The sequence below is a fragment of the Oryx dammah genome, unplaced genomic scaffold (genome assembly GCF_014754425.2).
Source record: "Oryx dammah isolate SB20612 unplaced genomic scaffold, SCBI_Odam_1.1 HiC_scaffold_9, whole genome shotgun sequence".
Taxonomy (NCBI): Eukaryota; Metazoa; Chordata; class Mammalia; order Artiodactyla; family Bovidae; genus Oryx; species Oryx dammah.
This window is the reverse complement of record NW_024070193.1, coordinates 59620281-59644262: the sequence shown is the minus strand read 5'-3', so window position 1 is coordinate 59644262 and position 23982 is coordinate 59620281. Positions and strand designations below refer to the sequence as shown.

Here is a 23982-nt window from a genome sequence, read left to right as displayed (position 1 = left end):
CAAGGTCAGGAGCAGCGGCTGCACTTTGCTGGACCAGCCGTGACGATATACCCCAGTCCAAGGTCAGGAGCAGCGGCTGTGCTTTGCTGGACCAGCGAAGAGGAGATACCCCACGTTTGAGGTCAGAGAAACCCCAGAAGGACGGTAGGCACTGGAGTGGCTGTGAGGAGATACCCTACGTCCAAGGGCAAATGAAAAGCACGAGCAAGATGGTAGGAGAGGCGAATTCACACTTAGAATCAAACCCCGTTCCTGCCAGAGATGCTCAGAAGGCTCAAACAAACCTTGTGTGCACCAGGACCCAGGGGCCCCACAGAGACTGAGACAGAACTGTGTTTGAGCGTGTCCTGTGGAGGTACAGGTCAGTGGTGGGCTGTCACAGGGACAGGGGCTCTGGGTGCAGCAGACTTGGGTATGGCCTGAGCCCTCTTGGAGGAGGTCGCCATCAACCCCACCATGGAGCTGCCAGAACTTACACAGGACTGGGAAATAGACTCTGGGAGGGCACAAACAGAACTTTGTGCACCAGGACCCAGGAGAAAGGAGCAGTGACCCCAGAAGAGACTGACCCAGACTTGCCCGTGTGTGTCCAGGAGTCTCCAGTGGAGGCGGGGGTGGGTGCTGGCCTGCTGCAGGGCTGGGAACACTCGGTGTAGCAGTTCATGTGTGGGGTCTTTTGAAGGAGGCCACCATTATCTTCATTACCTCCACCAGAGATTCAAAGTGAAGTCGCTCAGTCGTGTCTGACTCTGCGGCCCCATGGACTGTAGCCCACCAGGCTCCTCTGTCCATGGGATTTTCCAGGCAAGAATACTGGAGTGGGTTGCCATTACCTTCTCCAGGAGATCTTCCCGACCCAGGGACTGAATCTGGGTCTCCTACATCTGAGCCACCAGGGAAGTCATTCCACCATAGTTTGGCCCTAGTTAAATAGCAGGGAGGGAACACAGCTCCACTCATCAATGGAAAACCGGATTAAAGATTTACTGAGAATGGCCCCACCACTCAGAATAAGACCCAGTCTCCTGCTGGCTCAGAGGTTTAAGCGTCTACCTGCAATGCGGGAGACCTGGGTTCGATCCCTGGGTCGGGAAGATCCCCGGGTCGGGAAGATCTCCTGGAGAAGGAAATGGCAACCCACTCCAGTATTCTTGCTTGGAGAAACCCATGGACGGAGGAGACTGGAGGGCTACAGTCCACGGGGTCCCAAAGAGTTGGACATGACTGAGCTACTTCACTTTCACTTTCACTTTTCCCCCTCAGTCAGTCTCTCCCATCAGGAACCTTCCGTAACCCTCTTACCCTTCTCCATCAGATGGCAGACAGACTGAAAACCACAATCACAGAAAACCAACCAATCGAATCACATGGACCACAGCCTTGTCTAACTCAATGAAACTTTTACCATGTTGTGTAGGGTCACCCAAGACCAGGTCATGGTGGAGAGTTCTGACAAAATGTGACCACTGGTGAAGGGAATGGCAAACTACTTCAGTATTCTTGCCTTGAGAACCCCACGAACAGTATGAAAAGGCCAAAAGATAGTACACTGAAAGAGGAACTCCCCAGGCGGTAGGTGCCCAATATGCTACTGGAGATCGGTGGAGAAATAACTCCAGAAGGAATGAAGAGACGGAGCCAAAAACAACACCCAGGTGTGAATGTGATTGGTGATGGAAGCAAGGTCTGATGCTGTAAAGAGTAATATTGCATAGGAACCTGGAATGTTAGGTCCATGAATCAAGGCAAATTGGGAGTGGTCAAACAGGAGATGGCAAGAGTGTGAATGTTGACATTTTAGGAATCAATGAATTAAGATGGACTGGAATGGGTGAATTTAACTCAGATGACCATTATATCCCCTACTATGGGCAAGAATCCCTTAGAAGGGATTCTTCATCATAGTCAACAAGAGTTCAAAACGCAGTACTTGGGTGCAATCTCAAAAATGACAGATCTCTGTTCATTTCCAAGGCAAACCATTCAATATCATGGTAATCCAAGTCTATGGCCCGACCAGTAATGCTGAAGAAGCTGAAGTTGAATGGTTCTATGAAGAACTACAAGACCTTCTAGAACTAACACCAAAAAAGTTGTCCTTTTCATTATAGGGAACTGGAATGCAAAAGTAGGAAGTCAAGAAACACCTAGAGTAACAGGCAAATTTGGCCTTGGAGAACAGAATGAAGCAGGGCAACGGCTAACAGAGTTTTGCCAAGAGAACACACTGGTCATAGCAAACACCCTCTTCCAACAACACAAGAGAAGACTCTACACATGGACATCATCAGATGGTCAGCACCAAAATTAAATTGATTATATTCTTTGCAGCCAAAGATGGAGAAGCTCTATACAGTCAGCAAAAACAAGACCAGGAGCTGACTGGCTCAGATCATGAATTCCTTATTAGCAAATTCAGACTTAAATTGAAGAAAGGAGGGAAAACCACTAGACCATTCAGGTATGACCTAAATCAAATCACTAACGATACACAGTGAAAGTAAGAAATAGATTTAAGGGACTAGATCTGATAGACAGCGTGCCTGATGAACTATGGATGGAGGTTTGTGACACTGTACAGGAGACAGGGATCAAGATCATCCCCAAGAAAAAGAAATGTAAAAAAGCAAAACGGCTGTCTGAGGAGGACTTACAAATAGCTGTACAAAGAAGAGAAGCAAAAAGCAAAGGAGAAAAGGAAAGATACACCCATTTGAAAGCAGAGTTCCAAAGAATAACAAGGAGAGATAAGAAAGCTTTCCTCAGTGATCTGTGCAAAGAAATAGAGGAAAACAATAGAATGGGAAATACTGGCAGTCTCTTCAAGAAAATTAGAGATACCCAGGGAAGATTTCATGAAGAGATGGGCTCGATAAAGGACAGAAACAGTATGGACCTAACAAAAGCAGAAGATATTACGAAGAGGTGGCAAGAATACACAGAAGAACTATACAAAAAAGCTTTACAACCCAGATAATCATGATGGTGTGATCACTCACCTAGAGCCAGACATCCTGGAATGTGAAGTCAAGTGGGCCTTGCTCCTGCTGCTGCTGCTGCTAAGTCGCTTCAGTCGTGTCAGACTCTGTGCGACCCCATAGATGGCAGCCCACCAGGCTTCGCCGTCCCTGGGATTCTCCAGGCAAGAACACTGGAGTGGGTTGCCATTTCCTTCTCCACAAGTGGGCTTTAGGAAGCATCATTACAAACAAAGCTAGTGGAGGTGATAGAATTCCAGATGAGCTATTTCAAATCTTAAAAGATGATGTTGTGAAAGTGTTGCACTCAATATGCCAGCAAATTTGGAAAACTCAGCAGTGGCTACAGGACTGGGAAAGGTCAGTTTTCATTCCAATCCCAAAGAAAGGCAATTCTAGAGAATGCTCAAACTACCACACAATTGCACTCATCTCACATGCTAGTAGAGTAATGCTCAAAAGTCTCCAAGCCAGGCTTCAGCAATTCATGAACCATGAACTTCCAGATGTTCAAGCTGGTTTTCGAAAAGGCAGAGGAACCAGAGATCAACATCTGCTGGATAATCAGAAAAGCAAGAGAGTTTCAGGAAAACATCTATTTCTACTTTATTAACTATAAGAAAGCCTTTGACTGTGTGGATCACCACAAGCTGTGGAAAATTCTGAAAGAGATGGGAATACCAGACCACCTGGCCTGCCTCTTGAAAAACCTGTATGCAGGTCAGGATGCAACAGTTAGAACTGGACATGGAACAACAGACTGGTTCCAAATAGGAAAAGGAGTGCGTCAAGGCTGTATACTGTCACCTTGCTCATTTAACTTATACGCAGAGTACATCATGAGAAACACTGGGCTGGATGAAGCACAAGCTGGAATCAAGATTGCTGGGAGAAATATCAATAACCTCAACTATGAAGATGATACCACGATTATGCTAGAAAGTGAAGAAGAAGTGAAGAGCCTCTTGATGAAAGTTAAAGAGGAGAGTGAAAAAGTTGGCTTAAAGCTCAACCTTCAGAAAACGAAGATCATGGCATCCAGTCACTTCTTCATGGCAAATAGATGAAGAAACAGTCACAGATTTTATTTTTTGGGCTCCCAAATCACTGCAGATGGTGACTGCAACCATGAAATTAAAAGACACTTACTCCTTGGAAGGAATGTTACGACCAACTTAGACAGCATATTAAAAAGCAGAGACATTACTTTGCCAACAAAGGTCTGTCTAGTCAAGGCTATGGTTTTTCTAGTAGTTATGTATGGATGTGAGAGTTGGACTATAAAGAAAGCTGAGCACCAAAGAACTGATGCTTTTGAACTGTGGTGTTGGAGAAGACTCTTGAGAGTCCCTTGGATTGCAAGGAGATACAACCAGTCCATCCTAAAGGGAATCAGTTCTGAATATTCACTGGAAGTACTGATGCTGAAACTGAAACTAATTCTTTGGCCACCTGATGAGAAGCACTGGCTCATCTGAAAAGACCTGATTGACTGATGCTGGAAAAGATTGAAGGGGGAAAAAAAGGGGACGATAGAAGATGAGATGGTTGGATGGCATCACTGACTCAATGAACATGAGTTTAAGTAAACTCTGGGAGTTGGTGATGGACACAGAGGCCTGGTGTGCTGCAGTCCATGGGGTTGCAAAGAGCCAGACATGACTGAGCGACTGACCTGAACTGAAAAAAATGTGCAAATAGATACAACTAAAGAGTCAACAGAGAAATTAAAATGGAATTCCTGAAAAAAATCCAATTAATCTCTCCTACCTCCCTAAAAGAGAAGGAAAAGAAAAGAAAAACAAAGTAGGGGGGAAAAAGTCCCAATATGTAGCCAATAGAAACCTTATTGAAAAACGGCAGAGCTAAATCCAACCATGTAAATATTATTAAACTAAACTTCCAAATTAAAGGCTGAGATTGTTAAAACTGCACTGCTAGACAAGGCCCAACTATGAAGAGACATACTTTAAATATAAAAACATCAAAAACTATAAAACATTGCTGACCTAATAGAAAGAAAATATAAACAGCAGAAACCATATTTGTGGACAGGAACATTGAATATCAATATCAAATCTACCAAAACTGATGTATAAATTGACTGCAATCTCAGTCATAATCCCAATAGGCCTCTTCTGCAGAGGTTGACGAACTGATTTCTAAATTTTATACTGGAATGCAAAGGGTCTAGGATATTTAAAACAATTCTGCAAAAGAAAAATAAAGCTGAAGTTTTAATATACCTGATTTTAAAGCTTAAAGCTAGAGTAATCCAAACAAGATGGTATTACGATGACAGATAAAGAGGCCAAAATAATAGAATAGGAAGCCCAGATATAAACCTATGCTTACTGGGTAATCGATCTTTGAATTAGTGCCTCTATAGGTATGAAATCAATTGGGGAAATAAGTCTTTGCAACAAACAATATGGGAACAATCAAACATCCGTACAGTGAGAAAATGAGCCTCAGTCCTTCACACAGTATATAAAACTTAATTTGAGACAATTCTAAATCTAAAATCTAAATCCATGATGCATGTAGGAGAATACTGTCTGTATAACCTGAGAGCGAGTAAAATTTCTTAGGTAGAGGGAGAGGGAGAGGGAGAGGGAGAGGGAGAGGGAGAGGGAGAGATGATTTGGGAGAACAGCATTGAAACATGTATACTATCACAGAAGGATCGAATCGCCAGTCTATGTCCGATGCAGGATATGGCACGCTTGGGGCTGGTGCACGGGGATGACCCAGAGAGATGTTGTGGGCAGGGGGGTGGGAGGGGGGTTCATGTTTGGGAACGCATGTACACCCGTGGTGGATTCATGTCAATGTATGGCAAAACCAATACAGAATTGTAAAGTAAAATAAAAAATAAATTAATTAATTAAAAAAAAAAAAGATTCAGAAAGTAATTGCCATTAAAAAAAAGAAAACACAACACTGATAAGGTAGACTTCACCAGAAGTTAAAACTTGATTCATTAAAAGATACCATACAGAATATTAAATTAGGCTGACTACAGACTGAGAGAAATTATTTCCAAAACGTATCTGCAAAAGGGCTTACAACTAGAAGAATTTTTATAACTCAATAATAAAAAGATAAAAAAGTAAATAAAACAATGTGGGGAAAAGATATGAACAGACACTTAACAAAAATATACAGTTAACCCTTGAACAATATGGGGGCGGGGGTACCAGTCCCCACTTGGTTGAAAATCCTTGTATAACTTTACAGTGGGGCCGATCTGTATGCCATTCTGTATCTTCATTCAACCCATCATGGACTGTGTTGTACCACAGTACTGTGTTTATTGAAAAAGATTCAAATGTAAGTGGCCCCACAAAGCTCAAACCTATGTTGCTAAAGGTTCAACTGTATGAACAACCCATGAGCACAAGCAAAATTGCTCGATATTATTAATCATCAGGAAAACATAAATCAAAACCAGAATGAAATACCCACCAGAAATGAAGACAACTTTCAACACCAAGAGTTGGCAGAGATGTGCAGCAACTGGAATTCTCTTACCCTGCTGACTGAATGTGAGACTGGTACAGCTCTTTCTAGCAGTGTCTTATGAAGCTAAACAAGTCATTCTGATCCAGCAACTCCACTCCTAGTTATCAGCCCCCAAAGAAATGCAAACATGTCTACAAAAAGACGTGTTCAAGTGCTCACTACACCTTATTCATAGTAGTAAAATAACCGAAACAACTGAAAGACAAAGGGATAAACTAATATGTCTATAACGACACTTCGTATCAGGAAGGTACCAGAATCTTGAGGAAGAAGGAAAGAAAGTATAGTTTGAAAATAATCTCTCCAGGTGACTCTGACAAACACCACCCAGAAGAAAGATATTCCATGTTAGAAATAATTAACTAACAAATGAGTTTTTAGAGAATTATTTATACGAAAACATTTGCTGATGAAAAGTTAAGGTCAAGAGCTGACCGTCAAGATGCATTTCCAACAGTTCTGCTGTGGAAATTACAGAGCAGGACTGTGGGTACAGGAAGGGAGGGTATGGTTTTCTCATACATTTAGCCCAGAATCAAAGGATAACTTTGATATTACTTTGCTATGACTTACATGGTTTTCTTGTGAAACATGTTTACTTTTTCAAATATAACTTTATTTAACTAATGTTAGTATTTGTTTATTAGTGGCTCAGTCCACACAAACTGCTAATGCCCTAAGGCCTAAATGTGTGGTTAGAAAGTGGAAGATTTTGTTACTATAACCTATAATTTACCATAAAGAACTGATCGTAGAAAAGTGAAAGTGTTAGTTACTCAGTCATGTCTGACTCTTTGTAATCCCAGGGACTTGTAGTCCACTAGGCTCCTCTGTCCATAAGATTCTCTGGGCAAGAATACTGGAGTGGGTAGCCACTCCTTTCTCCAGAGGATCTTCTCAACCCAGTAATCAAAACCAGGTCTCCTGCACTGCAGGCAGATTCTTCACCATCTAAGCTACCACAGAAACTCACTGATTGTAACTATTCACCAAAACAGCTTCCATCCATGAGGTCCGCAAACGTCCACAAACGTCCACAAACGTAACTGTTAGGAAATCACTTTCAATTAACAAAATACCTAATACATCACAGAAATAGTATTAAAAATCTTGACATTTTCTCCAAGACCATCTAAAATACTACATAATTTCAAATAATACATGTTCATACCAAGAAGAGTATGCCGTATGTGAAATGTGAGTAGCATCTATAGGAGGGAAAATCAAACATCAACCATTACAAAGATGCATTAAAAGAAAAAATTTCAAAAGCCATTTTACATGATAATTTCAATTTACATGGTAATTTTAAGTCCAGGAGAGAAATAACAGTATTCTTAACACTGTCCACTGACAGATTGAGAGTCTACTACAGTTAATCAGTAAAGGCATTGCCAAATTTCCAATAATACCCTGTATGTGTGAAAATTTGAACGCCATGTCCGTCTTTCATAAATAATTTTATAATACTTTTAAATTCAGATTTAAAATTTCCCAAATCATCATCATCATCATCCTGCAACAAAGGCTTATTCAGGGAAGGAAATGAAATGATGTGAAGTCAAACAAAAAGCAATGTGGCTATAATGCTACCTTACTGGTTATTCATACGTATGTCATCTAGGTTTTCTTACACATAAATATAATCCCTTTTAAGACACACATACACACTTACAGCTCTAACTATAGTGGTGATGAACAGTGAAATAAAATTTTCTGCTTACTAGTAGAAATATTAGCCCTAAAAGGTTTTTAGTTTGCAAGCAAATATGATTATCAAGACCAAACTGAAAACCCGGTGGTGAACACTGTGTGTGTGCACGTCGGATGCTAAGGACATAGCCTGAGCACTGACCTTGTATGCCTGCATGAGCACGTGGATGACACCGGGGGCCCCATGGCACCAGTGCACCAGTCGGTCTGTCTCATTGCTTAGTGACGACGGATAATTCCCAGATCGGAATCTTTTGTGGCGCATATAGTCAATACTAGGTTTCACCATTTCTGTCAAGGTTTCTTGGTCCACTTTTGCTGCTGGCTTTTAAACAAATAAAAAATTTAATTAATTTTTCCATAAGTATTTTCTTTTTTAACCCATATTGCAGCTAATATAGTTAAGCATCAATTACCTAGAATACTGAGGAACATATAAAACTAGAATTAATTTACCTCTCTGGTTACTTAAGGCCTGGGCAGACTTTTGCATCAATGCTTGCTGAGGCTGCAGATGAAGCTGAAGGCTGTCTGCTGGGGATTCCTCTTGCTCAGGGGAGGCCTTCAACTGACTGGATGAAGCCCACCCACAGTGCAGAGAACAGACTTCTTTATCAGAAGTCAACCTCTTTAAATGTAAACATCACCTATACACCCTCACAGAAATACCCAGAATAATGTCTGACTAAATGTCTGGGTACCACAGCCCAGTCAAGTTAACACATAAATTTAACCATCACAGACAGCTGGGGACTTTCCTATACCTTTATGTACAAATCTTTTATCTGAGCTGTTTCTGCAAGAGACTTCAATTCCCTATGTGAGGCAGTGAAGCACTGACAGCTGGGCTGAGGGAAGGTGCTGGAGAGAGGCTGGCTGTGGCCACAGTGAGGTCTCCTTGCTGACCGTGGGAACAGTCATGAAGCCCCGCCTTCAGTTCTGTGCTTCACTTCCAGTCTCATCTACACCTGACTTTCTGGAGTTAAAAAAACTGGGTTTACTCTTTCAGTCTACTTCCTGTTATCTCTAGTCACCTCACTGTGCAGGGTGATTCCTGCAGAGGCCCAGGTGGGCTCCACAGAGAGTTTCAAAGATGCCCTCCTGTGGCCCAGACTCACTCTCCACCTGCATACATGTCTGGCACTGGCTTTGAGGGCACCTTAAATTCCTGAGTGCAGGGCTTAAATTCCTGGCTTGCTTCTTGCTGGCATCCTCTTCCGCAGGCAGCTTGTGCAACCATCCTTTCCTCTCAGGTCGCCGACCGTTTCTTTGTTCCTTCATCTGTTCTCAGTCTACAGACTTGTCTAGTGGGGCTACCGAAGTCTCCAAGTCTCATCAAAGAAGCTGGGTGTCAGTTTTCTGTTTTCCTTGATGTTTTGACATGATGTTCAAGAACTGTTCTTTATTCTTCATTGTAAAAGTGGAGTTCAGTTCAAGTGATATTTTGAAAGCTTTTTTGTATGCTGTTCTGTTAGCTGTTCAAATGAAACCACACAGGAGCCCCCGCATGGTCAGGCTGGCACCATTGGGGAGAGGCGTGCACGGCCAGCTTCACGAGACCAGCTCTGGCATATCATTGCTTAGTGATCAGGAAGAGAACGCTGACATCAATTAGTATCCTTTACAAAACAGTGTCTCTATGTTTGTCACTTGAAAAGTAGGTGAGTTGAAAATTTTATGATTTGTGATTCTCTCAAGGAACCCCCTAATCTCTAGCAAAATTAAACTAAACACCTAAGACTAAATTATTGGTGATTTTCTTATGATTATGTTCCCCCTAAAGGTTTTACCACTTTTAAAAAAGGTTCAAAGGCCACTGTTATGAACATTTTTCTGAGAAAATAGAGAAAAAAAGACAATCTACCAACTGTCTAGAACAAAACTGCCATTTTAAAATGAGACATGGAATTCTGGCTGCTTGGGAACATGTCTGAACTAAGACAAAATTCACAAGTTGGAATACATAGGTGTTTTACTTTCTACAATGATAACCAAATATACTTAATCACCAGAGAAAGGAGTTCTAGTCCTGGGCAAATAGGAATTTTCTATTTTCCTTTAGTGAGTACCAGCATGATGAAAAAGATAAAAATAAAAAAGGGATTAGTAAGTAAAAAGTTTAAAAAGGAATATACAGGCTTTTAATTAAAAAGATCTAAACTCTAATCCATGTTCCTTGACACACTAGCTTTGTAATTTTGAATAAGTTTATGAAGTACTCTGTTATGGGTGTGGTAGAATAAAAAAAGGCTTAATTGGGGAAAAAAAAGCACAAACAGACCTTATTTTATTGTTCTTTGTTTTATTGTGCTGCACCTGTGTTTTTAAAAAACTGAAGGTTTGTGGCAACTCTGAATCAAGCGAGTCTGTTGGCACCACTTTTTCCAACAGGATTTGCTCATTTTGTTTCTCTGTGAAACATTTTGGTAATTCTCACAATATCAAACTTTTTCATTGTTATTATATGTGACATAGTGATATACAATCAGTGACCTGTGATGTAACTACTGCAAAAAGATTACCACTCACTGAAGGTTCCGATGACAGTTTAGCATTTTTTAGCAATAAAGTATTTTAAAATTCAGGTATGTACATGTTTTTTAAGGACATAATAGTATTGCACACTTTAAACAGACTACACTACAATGTAAACATAACTTTTACATGCACTGGAAAGCCAACACCTGTATGACTCCCTTCACTGTGACGTTTGCTTTACTGCAGCAGTGTGGAAGTGAACCTTCGATGGTGCTGAGGTCTGCCCAGAGAGGAGGGACTCACAGGCCGTAAGGCCGGACGCAGGCTGAAGCAGTATCTGGTGCAAGGTCTTAGACTATCTGATGCAAGAGTCAGTACGTGATTCAGCAGACAGGGGTGATTCAGAGACAAGAGCATAACCACAACAATAAACTGGTTAAAATTGTCAACACACCTGATACCAAGTTGGGGTTATCTGAATATGAAAAAGCCTCTGCCCTAGTCTGCATTCTAGAAGCCTTTTCTGCTTCTTGAAGGTTTTCCCCAATTAAAAGAGCAGGGGAAAATGGACAGAAATAAAGTGTGGGCCATCGACACCTTGTCCAGTACAAAACTGCACACAGAAGTACTCTCTCTCAGGAGGTCCCTGCTTGAGGATCCATGATTCTTATTTCATTTCAGCCTGCTTGGTTTGTGGTGAAACTTCAGTTCCCATTCTCAATTCAATCTATTACTTTATAACGTGGTTACTGCACTGCTATTACAGACTGTCACTCACCTGCATTAACATGTAGTAGATCCCGGCCATGCCATGGGCTGCTCCAACATACTGCTTCCTGTGCCACTGATACAGCAGGGGACAGCGCTCTACCTTCCTCTCTTCCCTGGACAGAGCTTTGCCCGATTCAATGATAGCACTGACTACCTACACAGATGATGAGACAGGTAAGTCTAGAAAACTTACATCTAATCTGTTTTAGTTTAATTAACAATAACAGCATGTCTTTATATACATAGATTACTTAATCTGAAAATCATTACATACATAGATCACTTAATCTGAAACTCTTTAATCTTTAATACATAGATTACTTAATCTGGAAAGATAAGCACCATTATCTTTATTAATCAATAAATATGGTCAGGGAGATATCAGAAGACAATCTCAGAATAGAAAAAGATATTAAGAAGTAGAACCAAGAGATCAAAAGGCCTTTGTATGGACAGTTTACGAGAACCTAGAAAAACTTCTTATAAAAACTATCCTGGACTACTTAGACTCAATGCTGCTGCTGCTGCTGCTAAGTCGCTTCAGCCATGTCCAACTCTGTGCAACCCCAGAGATGGCAGCCCACCAGGCTCCCCCGTCCCTGGGATTCTCCAGACAAGAACACTGGAGTGGGTTGCCATTTCCTTCCCCAGTGCGTGAAAGTGAAAAGTCAAAGTGAAGTCGCTCAGTTGTGTCCGACTCTTAGAGTACTGGAGTGGGGTGCCACTGCCTTCTCCAACTTAGACTCAATATTTTCCCCCAAAAGGCAAGTACAGTTGGCCCTCCATATCTGCTGTGGGTTTCACACCCATGGATTCAACCAACCTCTGAAAAAAATAATGGGGAAAATATATTCCAGAAAGTTCCAAGAAGCAAAACTTGAATTGGCTGCATGGGGACAACTGTTTACATAGTATTTTACATAATACATATCATATGGTGTTAGGTATGAAAAGTAATCTAGAAGTACACAGGAGGATATGCATAGCTTACATGCAAAGACTACATCACTTTATTAAGAGACTTCAGCATCCTGTCATTTTGGTATCCAGAGGGGGTCCTGGAATCAATCCCCAGCAGGTACTAAGAGATAACTGTATATCCACCAATGCTGGAGGAACTGGCTTTATTTATGAGAGATTATAGCAATGAGGTTTGCTGCAGGATTTTAGAATGACTATGTGGCAAAGTAGTATTTAACTGTTTCCTCATATCCTCTCTCCCCTCATACTTTTGGTAACAGGGCTCCAAGTTTTAGTGAGACATATCGCCTCAGAGATACAGACAGGGGGACACAGTCATCTGACGGGTAGGATGTGCGCACAAGTGAGGTGGGCAACTTCTGGTTCCTCCACGTCCTCACCACCCCCTGGGCTGGGGGCTCTCAGTGCCGTGCCGATAAGGGCATGGCCCGAGGATAAGGCAGAACAAAGAGAAAAGCTGGTCCCTAGCCATATTCACCTATCAGTTTAATTCACCATACTGCCTATCAGTTCAGATACCTCATGAAAGAGAAATAAACATTCTCTCTTCTTTAAGCTACTGTTTGGTTCTAGTAAAAACAGCTGACTTAATACAAACTTAAATTTTAAAAAAATCCCCAGAAGAAAAAATAAAAGAGCTATTTATTAATTTTATGAGAGGCCTTAGGAAATTACTCTTATCTAGAGGCAGAGTCCAGCTACTACTATAACTCTATGCTAGCAGACAGGCTGCCTGATGGAAAGGAGAGGACTCCCCAACCCATGGCCCCACAATACCTCTTTGATAGCTGACTCACACACAGCGCCTGGACCTATCTCCGTGTTCACGTAGAGTAAGGCGTACAGATAACCTGCCCGTCCATAAAGCAGCTCATCAGGAAGGTCTGAATCTCGACAGACGATGGTTCTCTGGAGTTGCAAAAGTCTACCCAACAAGAAAAATTCTGTTTTCCCAGAGAATGCCTAAAATACCTCTTCCTGAAACTGCAAGTAACCCTATCAGTTTAGGAATTATCTGTTTTTATTTTTCATTTAAAAGTGATTTTTTAAAATATCAAAAAAGAGGGAAAACAACAAAAACTTCCACTACAACACCAAACAAAAGCTTCTCTCTCAGATATCAAAATTAATAACACATCTTGCAGTTCAAAAGTTCTACATTTACTAATATATCTAAAGTTTATCGGAATATATACATATAAGAGAATTTACTCAGTTTTGAAACCCAGAATTAAAAGAAAGTGATTAGAAATTTTAATAAAAATCTTACTAAAATGTAGCCAAAGCTTGAGAATTAGCTTGAGTCACCCCATCTTTAACTAACATTAACTGACCAGCACATGCCAGACACTTCACTAGACCATGGCAGTGAGCTCTGATTCAAAAGAGAATAGAAACCAATATATGCAATAAAAGCTTACATTCTCTATATTTCATAACAACTGAACCAAAGAATAACTCAGTTACTATAGTGAATCTAAGGCATATAAGCCAATTTTCATGCACTGAAGGCAACCAAAAAATACTTAGGAAAAAACATGTTTACTCTCTTCCCTCAAATTAAGACAAACACATGCTTGGATAGAAAAGGAGCAAACAATCCCAATATTGAGACCAATCAGGCTCAAGATTAATTTTCAAACTTTTTTCTATTTGGAGAGAACTATTTGCAAGAGCAGGTGAATTAAAACAGAAAGTCATTTTCATTTTTTGAGTTTCTTTCAACATCAATACTGAGAATTTGGAAAAAACACTTCCAGTAGTAAAAACTCACTTTGTGATGCATTCCTGGGACTCACAATCACTTTTGAGTTTATGATATACAACAGCTCCAACGGCCAGGGGCCCAGCATCTCCACAGAGGAAAGTGACCCTTCGGCCATTCAGATTCCGAAGTGTTCTCTTTACGTAATCCAAGGATCGGAGCAAATAGGACTGGTCACATGTGACCCGGTACAACTGCAGGTACAAAAGGGCTATGCCTGGAATAGTCCCCCACCCCCACAAAAGAAGACAAGCATTAGAGCCTCTCCTTGTTATCATCAGGACATTAATTCATAATTACATGAAACTCCTATACAAAGTTTACACTTCTGAAGGAGTAACATTAAAAAAAATCACATATGATTTGTTTCTTAAAAATGAGGGGGAAAAAAACCCAGGGTAGAAAAAAATTTAGACAAGTTTAAAAGTTGCCAATTGCTCTAACACAATGATTCAGTAACTCCTAGATAAGGGAAATGTAAGACTTCCCATTCATTCCTCTTCAGTTTTCATTTGTCTCAAGGTTGTACATATTTTCCTTTGATAACTTGGGTCCTTTTCTTCTTAATTCTTATATAATGTCCTCCTCCTATATCTTATGCCAAATTACATGATTGCCTTTCTGAATTTTATACCCTTTTCTTTCCAATACCTATTTCTCACAATTTTTCAATTTTCTTTAGTGACCAACCAACCAGTTATCCAGCTCACCCTTTATGGAAGAGCCACATGACCCACTTTAAGGTAGTGATTTCACAGGACATAGCTTACCACCTATCCAACTTTCCTCTGTTAGATTAAAGAGCAGATCTGTTTACTCAAGGGAACCAGAGAGGTGTCTTTTTCTGAAAATCGAAGGAGGATGAACTATATGGCTTCTAAGGAAGCACGCTATTATTCCTGGGCTCAGGAAGTCAGTGTGACAGCTAAATAATATACCAATCTGTATAAATATATACTTAATAAAATTTACTCAGGAAAAAGTATTTTTAAAAAATGATATGCTGGTCAAAAGGCCAAAAAAAAATCTATTAATGTTTGAATTGAGGTTCACTAATATTCTATTCTTTATCTAATATCCTATTTTCACTTTTTATTTTTCATTTTGCTTTTTAAATTTCTCAAAATAGGTAGCTTCTTTCTTCTTTAATTTTGCTGTTCAAGGTATACTACTTCCCTTTGAGATTAACACCCACATATATTTTTTGAGAAGTCCTTTTCTCATTATCCATTGTTTTTACAAGTCATTGTGTCAAACAGATACAAACGGAGCACATTAATAAGCCCTAAAAAAGATCCTTCCGTATGATTCAATTATGATTTCAAGTGTGTGTTTTTTATATTCCAAAACTGAAATTATAAACATATAGAAAACAAGTTCAATACCAACAAATTTCAAATATAATAATCACTATAAAAGGTTCACCAGTACTCCCTTATTGACTCAGAAACCCCTAAAAAAAGGATGATGATCTGGGCAACATATGAACCTAAAAATCTATGGTTCTATATATTCAAAGCTTAAGTATTTTAAAGTAAATGATGACAGGCAAAGTATAAAAAAAAAAGTCATCATGACATTCTGCCCCTGAATACTTCAGTATGAAAATCTAAAACACAAACCTTTTCTTAGAAGCCAAATTAACACTGTAACTATCAAAATTAATAATTAGTAAAATTGAACTGTTTTTATTTTTTTTCTTTTTAGTAAATCTTTATATCAGTTTCGACATTAGTATTAACCTTGCTTCATAAAACAATGAAAAGTATTCCTTATTTTCCTGTTCTCTGAAACAGTGTAAGAGTAGCAATGATATTCCCTGTTCTTTAAAAAACAAAAACACTGACTCTTTTACTGTTTAAAAAACCTCCAGTTTTATGGAGGTACAATTGACAAAAAAATGTCCTTTTCATTATAGGGGACTGGAATGCAAAGGTAGGAAGTCAAGAGATACCTGGAGTAACAGACAAATTTGGCCTTGGAGAACAGAATGAAGCAGGGCAAAGGCTAATAGAGTTCTGCCAAGAGAACACGCTGGTCATAGCAAACACCCTCTTCCAACAACACAAGAGAAGACTCTACACATGGACATCACCAGATGGTCAACACCAAAATCAGATTGATTATATTCTTTGCAGCCAAAGATGGAGGAGCTCTATACACTCAGCAAAAACAAGACCAGGAGCTGACTGTGGCTCAGGTCATGAACTCCTTACTGCCAAATTCAGACTGAAATTGAAGAAAGGAGGGAAAACCACTAGACCATTTAGGTATGACCTAAATCAAATCCCTTATGATTATAGAGTGGAAGTGAGAAATAGATTTAAGGGACTAGATTTGATAGAGTGTGCCTGATGACTATGAATGGAGGTTCGTGACACTGTACAGGAGACAGGGATCAAGATCATCCCCAAGAAAAAGAAATGCAAAAAGGCAAAATGGCTGTCTGAGGAGGACTTAGAAACAGCTGAAAAAGAAGAGAAGTGAAAAGCAAAGGAGAAAAGGAAAGATATAGCATTTGAATGCAGAGTTCCAAAAAATAGCAAGGAGAGACAGAAAGCCTTCCTCAGTGATCATTGCAAAGAAATAAAGGAAAACAACAGAATAGGAAAGACTGGAGATTTCATCAAGAAAATTATACCAAGGGAACATTTCATTCAAAGATGGGCTCAGTAAAGGACAGAAATGGTATGGACCTAACAGAAGCAGAAGGTATTAAGAAGAGGTGGCAAGAATACAGAGAAGAACTGTACAAAAAAAGATTTTCATGACTCAGATAATACAACGGTGTGATCTCTCACCTAGAGCCAGACATCCTGGACTGTGAAGTCAAGTGAGCCTTAGGAAGCATCACTACGAACAAAGCTAGTGGAGATGATGGAATTCCAGTTGAGCTATTTCAAATCCTGAAAGATGATGCTGTGAAAGTGCGGCACTCAATATGCCAGCAAATTTGGAAAACTCAGCAGTGGCCACAGGACTGGAAAAGGTCAGTTTTCATTCCAATTCCAAAGAAAGGCAATGCCAAAGAACGCTCAAACTACCGCTCAATTGCACTCCTCTCACATGCTAGTAAAGTAATGCTCAAAATTCTCCAAGCCAGGCTTCACCAATATGTGAACTATGAACTTCCAGATGTTCAAGCTGGTTTTAGAAAAGGCAGAAGAACCAGAGATCAAATTGCCAATATCTGCTGGATCACTGAAAAAGCAAGACAGTTCCAGAAAAACATCTATTTCTGCTCTATCAACTATGTCAAAGCCTTTGACTGTGTGGATCACAATAAACTGTGGAAAATTCTGAGAGAGATGGGAATACCAGACCACCTAACCTGCCTCTTGAGACACCTATATGCAGGTCAGGAAGCAACAGTTAGAACTGGACATGGAACAACAGACTGGTTACAAATAGGAAAAGGAGTACATCAAGGCTGTATATTGTCACCCTGCTTATTTAACTTCTATGCAGAGTACATCATGAGAAACGCTGGACTGGAAGAAGCACAAGCTGGAATCAAGATTGCTGGGAGAAATATCAATAACCTCAGATATGCAGATGACACCACCCTGATGGCAGAAAGTGAAGAGGAACTAAAAAGCCTCTTGATGAAAGTGAAAGTGGAGAGTGAAAAAGTTGGCTTAAAGCTCAACATGCAGAAAACGAAGATCATGGCATCCGGTCCCATTACTTCATGGGAAATAGATGGGGAAACAGTGGAAATAGTATCAGACTTTATTTGGGGGGGCTCCAAAATCACTGCAGATGGTGACTGCAGCCATGAAATTAAGACGCTTACTCCTTAGAAGGGAAGTTATAACCAACCTAGACAGCGTATTAAAAAGGAGAGACATTACTTTGCCAACAAAGGTCCCTCTAGTCAAGGCTATGGTATTTCCTGTGGTCATGTATGGATGTGAGAGTTGGACTGTGAAGAAAGCTGAGCGCTGAAGAATTGATGCTTTTGAACTGCGGTGCTGGAGGAGACTCTTGCGAGTCCCTTGGTCTGCAGGGAGATCCAACCAGTCCATCCTAACAGGGATCAGTCCTGGGTGTTTATTGGAGGGACCGATGTGAAGCTGAAACTTTAATACTTTGACCAACTGATGTGAAGACCTGACTCATTGGAAAAGACCCTAATGCTGGGAGGGATTGGGGGCAGGAGGAGAAGGGGACGACAGAGGATGAGATGGTTGGATGGCATCACTGACACAATGGACATGGGTTTGGGTGGACTCCGGGAGTTGGTGATGGACAGAGAGGCCTAGCATGGTCAGGTTCATGGTGTTGCAAAGAGTCAGACACGACTGAGCGACTGAACTGAATTTGTATGTAAATAGTTTTTTGTTTCCTGCTTCAGAAATTCTGTCTTTTATTTTATAGAGTTTTATTATAATGTGTCTCAGTAAAGTCCTGAGTTGAATCTCTTTGGGAAAGTACAGACATCTTGAACTCTTAATTTCCATCTCTCTTCCCAGATTTTGAAAATTATCAGCCATTATTTCTTTAAATAAGCTTTTGCTTTCCCCTGTGCCCTTTTTCCTTCTGTGACTCCTATAATGCATTAGTTGTTTTCTTGATGACATCCCTTAATTCATGTAGGCTTTCTTTACTTTTATTCATTCTTTTCCCTTTTTTCTCCTCTGATTGGTTAATTATAAAGGACCTGCTTCAAAGTTCATAGGTTATTTATTTCTTGTTGATTCATTCTGCTGCTGCTGCTTTCTGCTGCTTTATATCATTTGTTTGTAGTCTTCAGCTCTAGGCTTCCTTTTTGGTTCTATTATGTATTGTTTTCCTGAACTGTTTTGTTTATGCATTGTTTTGTATTGTTTCCCTGATTTCATTAAAATGTCTTTCTCCATTTTCTTGTAGTTCATGAGCTTCTTCAAAAATACTGATTTGAATTCTTTATCAGAGAAACCATCAATCTCCATTTCTTTAGGGGTGGTTACTGGACAGTTATTTTATTATAAAATTCTGAAGTATAAGTGGTATTGTTTCCTTGATTTTTCCTGTTTCTTAAAGTCGTGTGTTGCTGTTTCAGCATGTGAAGATGCAGTCACCTCCTTCAGTCTTTATTGACAGCCTTCAGGAATGAAATGCCTTCGGTCAGCCTTACGAGGGATTCTCAGGCTTTCTCCGAACGTCTCTATGGATATGCCTCCTCCACGCTTTTTGTTCCCTGCTAGGGGAGAATTCTTAAGACTGTATGCCTCTCCTGATTCCATAAAGTCAGGCTGAGTGTTGAGTCTCCTGTTTGCTTTTCCTAGGGTAGTTGAGGGCTGCTCAAGTGTATATGCTTTCTCCCAATCCCCAGCTTTCTGCCCATGCTGAATGTCCACAAAGGTTGCACACACTGCCCTCAGGGGCACAAATAAGGTGGGTCAGTGTGTGAGTGTGGAATGCAGCATGTTGGAGGCCCAAGGTTATGGTTATGGGCCAATTTCCACAGGTGGTGTCCCCAGTGACTCAGGGGTAGGCTTCCTGATGGAGTCTGCAAAGTGGTTAGTGGAACTGTGTTGAATTTTGAGCCCTGGCTGCTATGCTCTCAACCTCTCCTTGCCCCTCAGTTATGCAGATCACCTCTGTATTCTGAAAGGGGTGAGAAAGAAGTGGGTGTCCTCAGTAGTTTCACACAGAGTTGTGGAAGCTGGGCACTCACTCACATGTTTTCACTTTCCTCTGCGGGAGAAATCACAGGCCAAGCGTCTCTCTCTTGGCACTGAGCTGTTGAGGATGAGGTGACAGGTGATGTGGGAATTTTCCTCTTACCCTTTTCAATGTGTCCAATCTCAGTTCTATATTTTTTTCTTTGCTTCAGTGATATCGTATAACTCCTCCATTGGACTCTTGGCTCCCAGAAAGGTACTCTCATTTGTGTGCAATTATCAAAATCAGTATTCTTTGGGTGGAAGAGGGAAACAGTACAGAACTCATGTTACAGCATTTTTGTCATTCTCCTTGAGATTTCCTGTTCTTTAACTAAAGTTTGGTAAAATTTCCCAGTGAAATTTTTGGCCAGGTAGTTGATGACATTCTCAAATTTTTATCTGGAATTATATCTATTTACACATTGTATCTCTTCCAGCGTCAGGTTTGGTAGATTATGTATTCAGAGAATTGTCCATTTCAGTTATATTGTGAAATAAATTTACGTAGTGAAAAGTAGTCATGCTATTCCTAAAATTTCCTGCTTTAAGGTTTCCCAATTTTATTGACGTTTCTATGCCTGGTTCTCCTATCTGCAGAACTCTGTTCCTCATCAATTGCTCTATGCTTATGTCCCTGTTTCCTTGAATCGTATCTTAGCTAGTGTTCTAATACAGGAGTCAGCAAATTTTTTTCCCCATAAAAAACCTAGATAATAAACTCTAGGTTAGCCCTTGAGGACCACATTCAGTCTCTGTTGGGTATTCTTTTCTTTCAAAATTCTTAGGAATATAAATAAAAGCCCTTTTTGGTAACAGGCCTGTGAAAAAACAGGCTGTATCCCAGATTTGGCCCATGAGCCATTGTTTGTAAGCTACTACACTAGCAGAGTCCTCTGCAATGCTCTGAATAAAAATATTTTCTAGGTTCTTCTTATATCTTTTGTTATACTTTATACGTTAGGAGGGTGGTAACCTAGCTGGATTTAAAATCTCATCTTCATTTTTACCTCCTTGAAAATCTTGTAGGGTGCTGGTGAACTTCTGAATGTGGCCACTTAGAGGTTTAACACCAAGGTGACTTCCTCCCTGTTGATGCTTCTCTCATACACCTCCTCCTCAACGACTGACATCCCACACCACAGTAGCACATGTGACAACTGATGAATTGATACTGATGCACCATTTTCACCAAAAGCCCACAGTTCATACTGCCATACGCTCTTGGTGTTATATATTCTATGGGTTGGGACAAGTGAATAACAAGACGTATCCACCACTGTAGACAAGCCAGAGCAGTTTCACTGTCCTAAATACCCTCTGAGCTCTGTCTGTTCATCTGTCCTCCACCTCTAAATTCACTGAAACCAGTAACCACTTCTACTGTCTTCATAGTTACATATTTTCCAGAATACCACATAATTGAAATCATATAGTAGGTAGCCTTTTCAAAGCGTCTTCTAGAAAGACTAGAAAGTTTTAAGTTTCTTCCATGTCTCTTTTTGGCATACCTCCTTTTAATGCTGAGTAATACTTCACTGTTTAGATGCACCATTTATTTACCGACTTACTCACTGAAAGACATCTTGGCTACTTCAAACTTGTGGCAACTATGAATATAGTTTGCTATAAACACTCATGTGCAGCTTTTTGGTGAGCCTAAGTTTTCACTTCATTTGGGTAATAAAGAGCACAATTACTGGAACATATAGTAAGAATCATGTTTAGTTTTGTAAAAAATTGCCAAACCATCTTCTAGTATGGCTAACTATTTTGCATTTCCATTAGCAGTAAATCAGAGTTCTGGTTGTTCCACACTGTCACCAGCATTTGGTACTGTCAGTGTTTTCAAATTTGGCAATTCCCTAATGACATGAGATGTTGAACATCTTTTCATATGTTTTCATATGGCTTACTTGCCATCTGTGCATCTTTTTGGGTGAGGTGTCTGCTCATGCATTCTGTCTATTCTATAAGAGGGTTGTTCATTTCCTTATTATTGGGTTTTAAGAGCTTTTTTGTTTATGCTTGGTAAAAATCTTGTATCAGGTATGTCCTTTGCAATTTTAAAAAATTTATTTATTTTTTTAGTTGAAGGATAATTGCCTTACAGAATTTTGTTGTTTTCTGTCAAACCTCTACATGAATCAGCCATAGGATTTCTTCCCAGTCAGTCGCTTATCTTCTCATTGCTTTTCACAGGGTAGTTTTTGAAAAAGCCTTATCATTTACAGGGATCTCTCTCTCTCTTTTTTTTTTTTCCCAAATTAAAGCTTTCTGGCACCCTGAATTGAGTAAAACCTGTGGTGGATTCATGTCAATCTATGCCAAAACCAATACAGAATTGTAAAGTAAAAATTAAAAATAAATAAATAAATTTAAAAGCTTCCAAAAAAAAAAAAAAAAAGAGTTATTTTTCCAATAGGATTTGCTCATGTTGTTTCTTAGTATCACATTTTGGCAATTCTCACAATATTTCAAACTCTCTACCAACAAAAGGATAAAGACTCACTGAATGCTTATGTTAGCATTTTTTTCACCAATATTTTAAAATTAAGGTATGTATATTGCTGTGGGTTTTTTTTTTTTTGGACATGATACTGTTACAAACTTAACAGACTACACATAACTTCTATATGCACTGAGAAACAAAAATTTATATGACTCATTTTATTGTGAAACTTGCTTTACTGCGGTAGTCTAGAACTGAACCTACAATATTCCCAGGGTTTTGGCTGTACTTCTTTCACAGATCACATCTTCAGTGTTGTATGTAAAAAGTCAGTTCCACACCAAAGGCCATCTAGGTTTTCTCCTGTGTTATCTTGAGGAGTCTTATATTTTATGTTCAAGTCCATAATCTATTTTGCTAATTTTTTTTTTTTTTTTGCTAATTCTTTTGAAAGGTATCTAGATTCATTCTGTTGCATGTGGATGCCCAGGTGCTCTAGAAACCATTTGTTGAAATGACCATCTTTGCTACACTGCACTGCCTTGATCCTCTGTTAAATACGGGTAACTATATTTCTGTGGCTCTAGGTCTGGGCTCTCTTCTGTTCTTTCACCAGTACTACACTGGTTGATTATTGCAGCTTATGAGTCTTATAGTCTTAAAAGTCTTGTAAAACTTAAAGTTAGATAGTGTTAGTTCTCCATCTGTTCTTTTCCTTCAATACTGAGTAGAATATTCTGAGTTTCTTTCCTCTCTGTATAAACTTTAGAATCAGTTTGTTGATATTCACAAAATAACTTGTTGGAATTTTGATTGGGACTGCATTGAATCTATAGCTCAAACTGGGAAGAAATGACATCTTGACAATATTGAGTTTTCCTATCAAAGAAAATGAAATATCTCACTTTAGTTCTCCTTTTAGTATCTTTAATAAAGAGCTTTGTAGTTTACCTCTCACAGATTTTTGTATATATTTTGATAGATTTGTACCTCAGTATTTTGGGGGATGCTAATGTAAATGGTATTATGTTCTTTAAATTTCACTTATTCATTGCTGGTATATTAAAAAAAAAACAATTTGTAAACATACTTCATATCCCACAACTTTTCTCTAATTGTTTATTAGTTCCAGAAAATTTTTTTGTTGTTGATTCTGATTTTCTACATAGAATGGCTATAACATCTGCAAAGGCAGTTTTATGTCTTCCTTCCAAATTTGCATACCTTTTATTTCCTTTTTTTGTCTTATTACATCCTAGAACTTCAAGTATGATGCTGAAAGCAGTGGTGAGCAACATTTTCACCATGTTGCTGATCTTAGCAGGTAAGTTTTAAATATTTTACCATTAAATATGACACAGTTTTTTTGTGATGTTCTTAACCAAGTTGAGGATGTTCCCCTCTATTCCTAGTTCACTGAGATGTTTAAGTCACAAATAGGCACTGGATTTTGCCAAACGCTTTCTCTGTATTTTACGATGTGGTTTTCTTTTTTTCAATTTAATCCCACTCCACTTTCAAATATCACTATAACACTTCATGGGTAGAGCAAGTATCTTATGATAACAAAATGTTCCTAAATTCATCTTCCTTTCTGTTGTATCTTACTATTGTTCATTTTACTTATACATAACATATACATGGTAGTAGGGTCATGCTCAAAATTCTTCA

At 39.5% G+C, this 23982-nt stretch overlaps 1 protein-coding gene across 1 annotated transcript in view; it reads right to left on the bottom strand.

Annotated features, from left to right (window-relative positions):
* LANCL2 (LanC like 2) overlaps nucleotides 1–23982 on the bottom strand; it is a 98823-nt gene that overhangs the window by 24494 nt on the left and 50347 nt on the right. Inside the window, exons 3-6 of the mRNA XM_040246360.1 lie at nucleotides 14221–14428; nucleotides 13224–13371; nucleotides 11473–11619; nucleotides 8359–8541 (exon numbers count right to left, since the gene is read on the bottom strand). Of these exons, the coding sequence (XP_040102294.1) occupies nucleotides 8359–8541; nucleotides 11473–11619; nucleotides 13224–13371; nucleotides 14221–14428 (686 nt within the window). The remainder of the gene's footprint in view (nucleotides 1–8358; nucleotides 8542–11472; nucleotides 11620–13223; nucleotides 13372–14220; nucleotides 14429–23982) is intronic.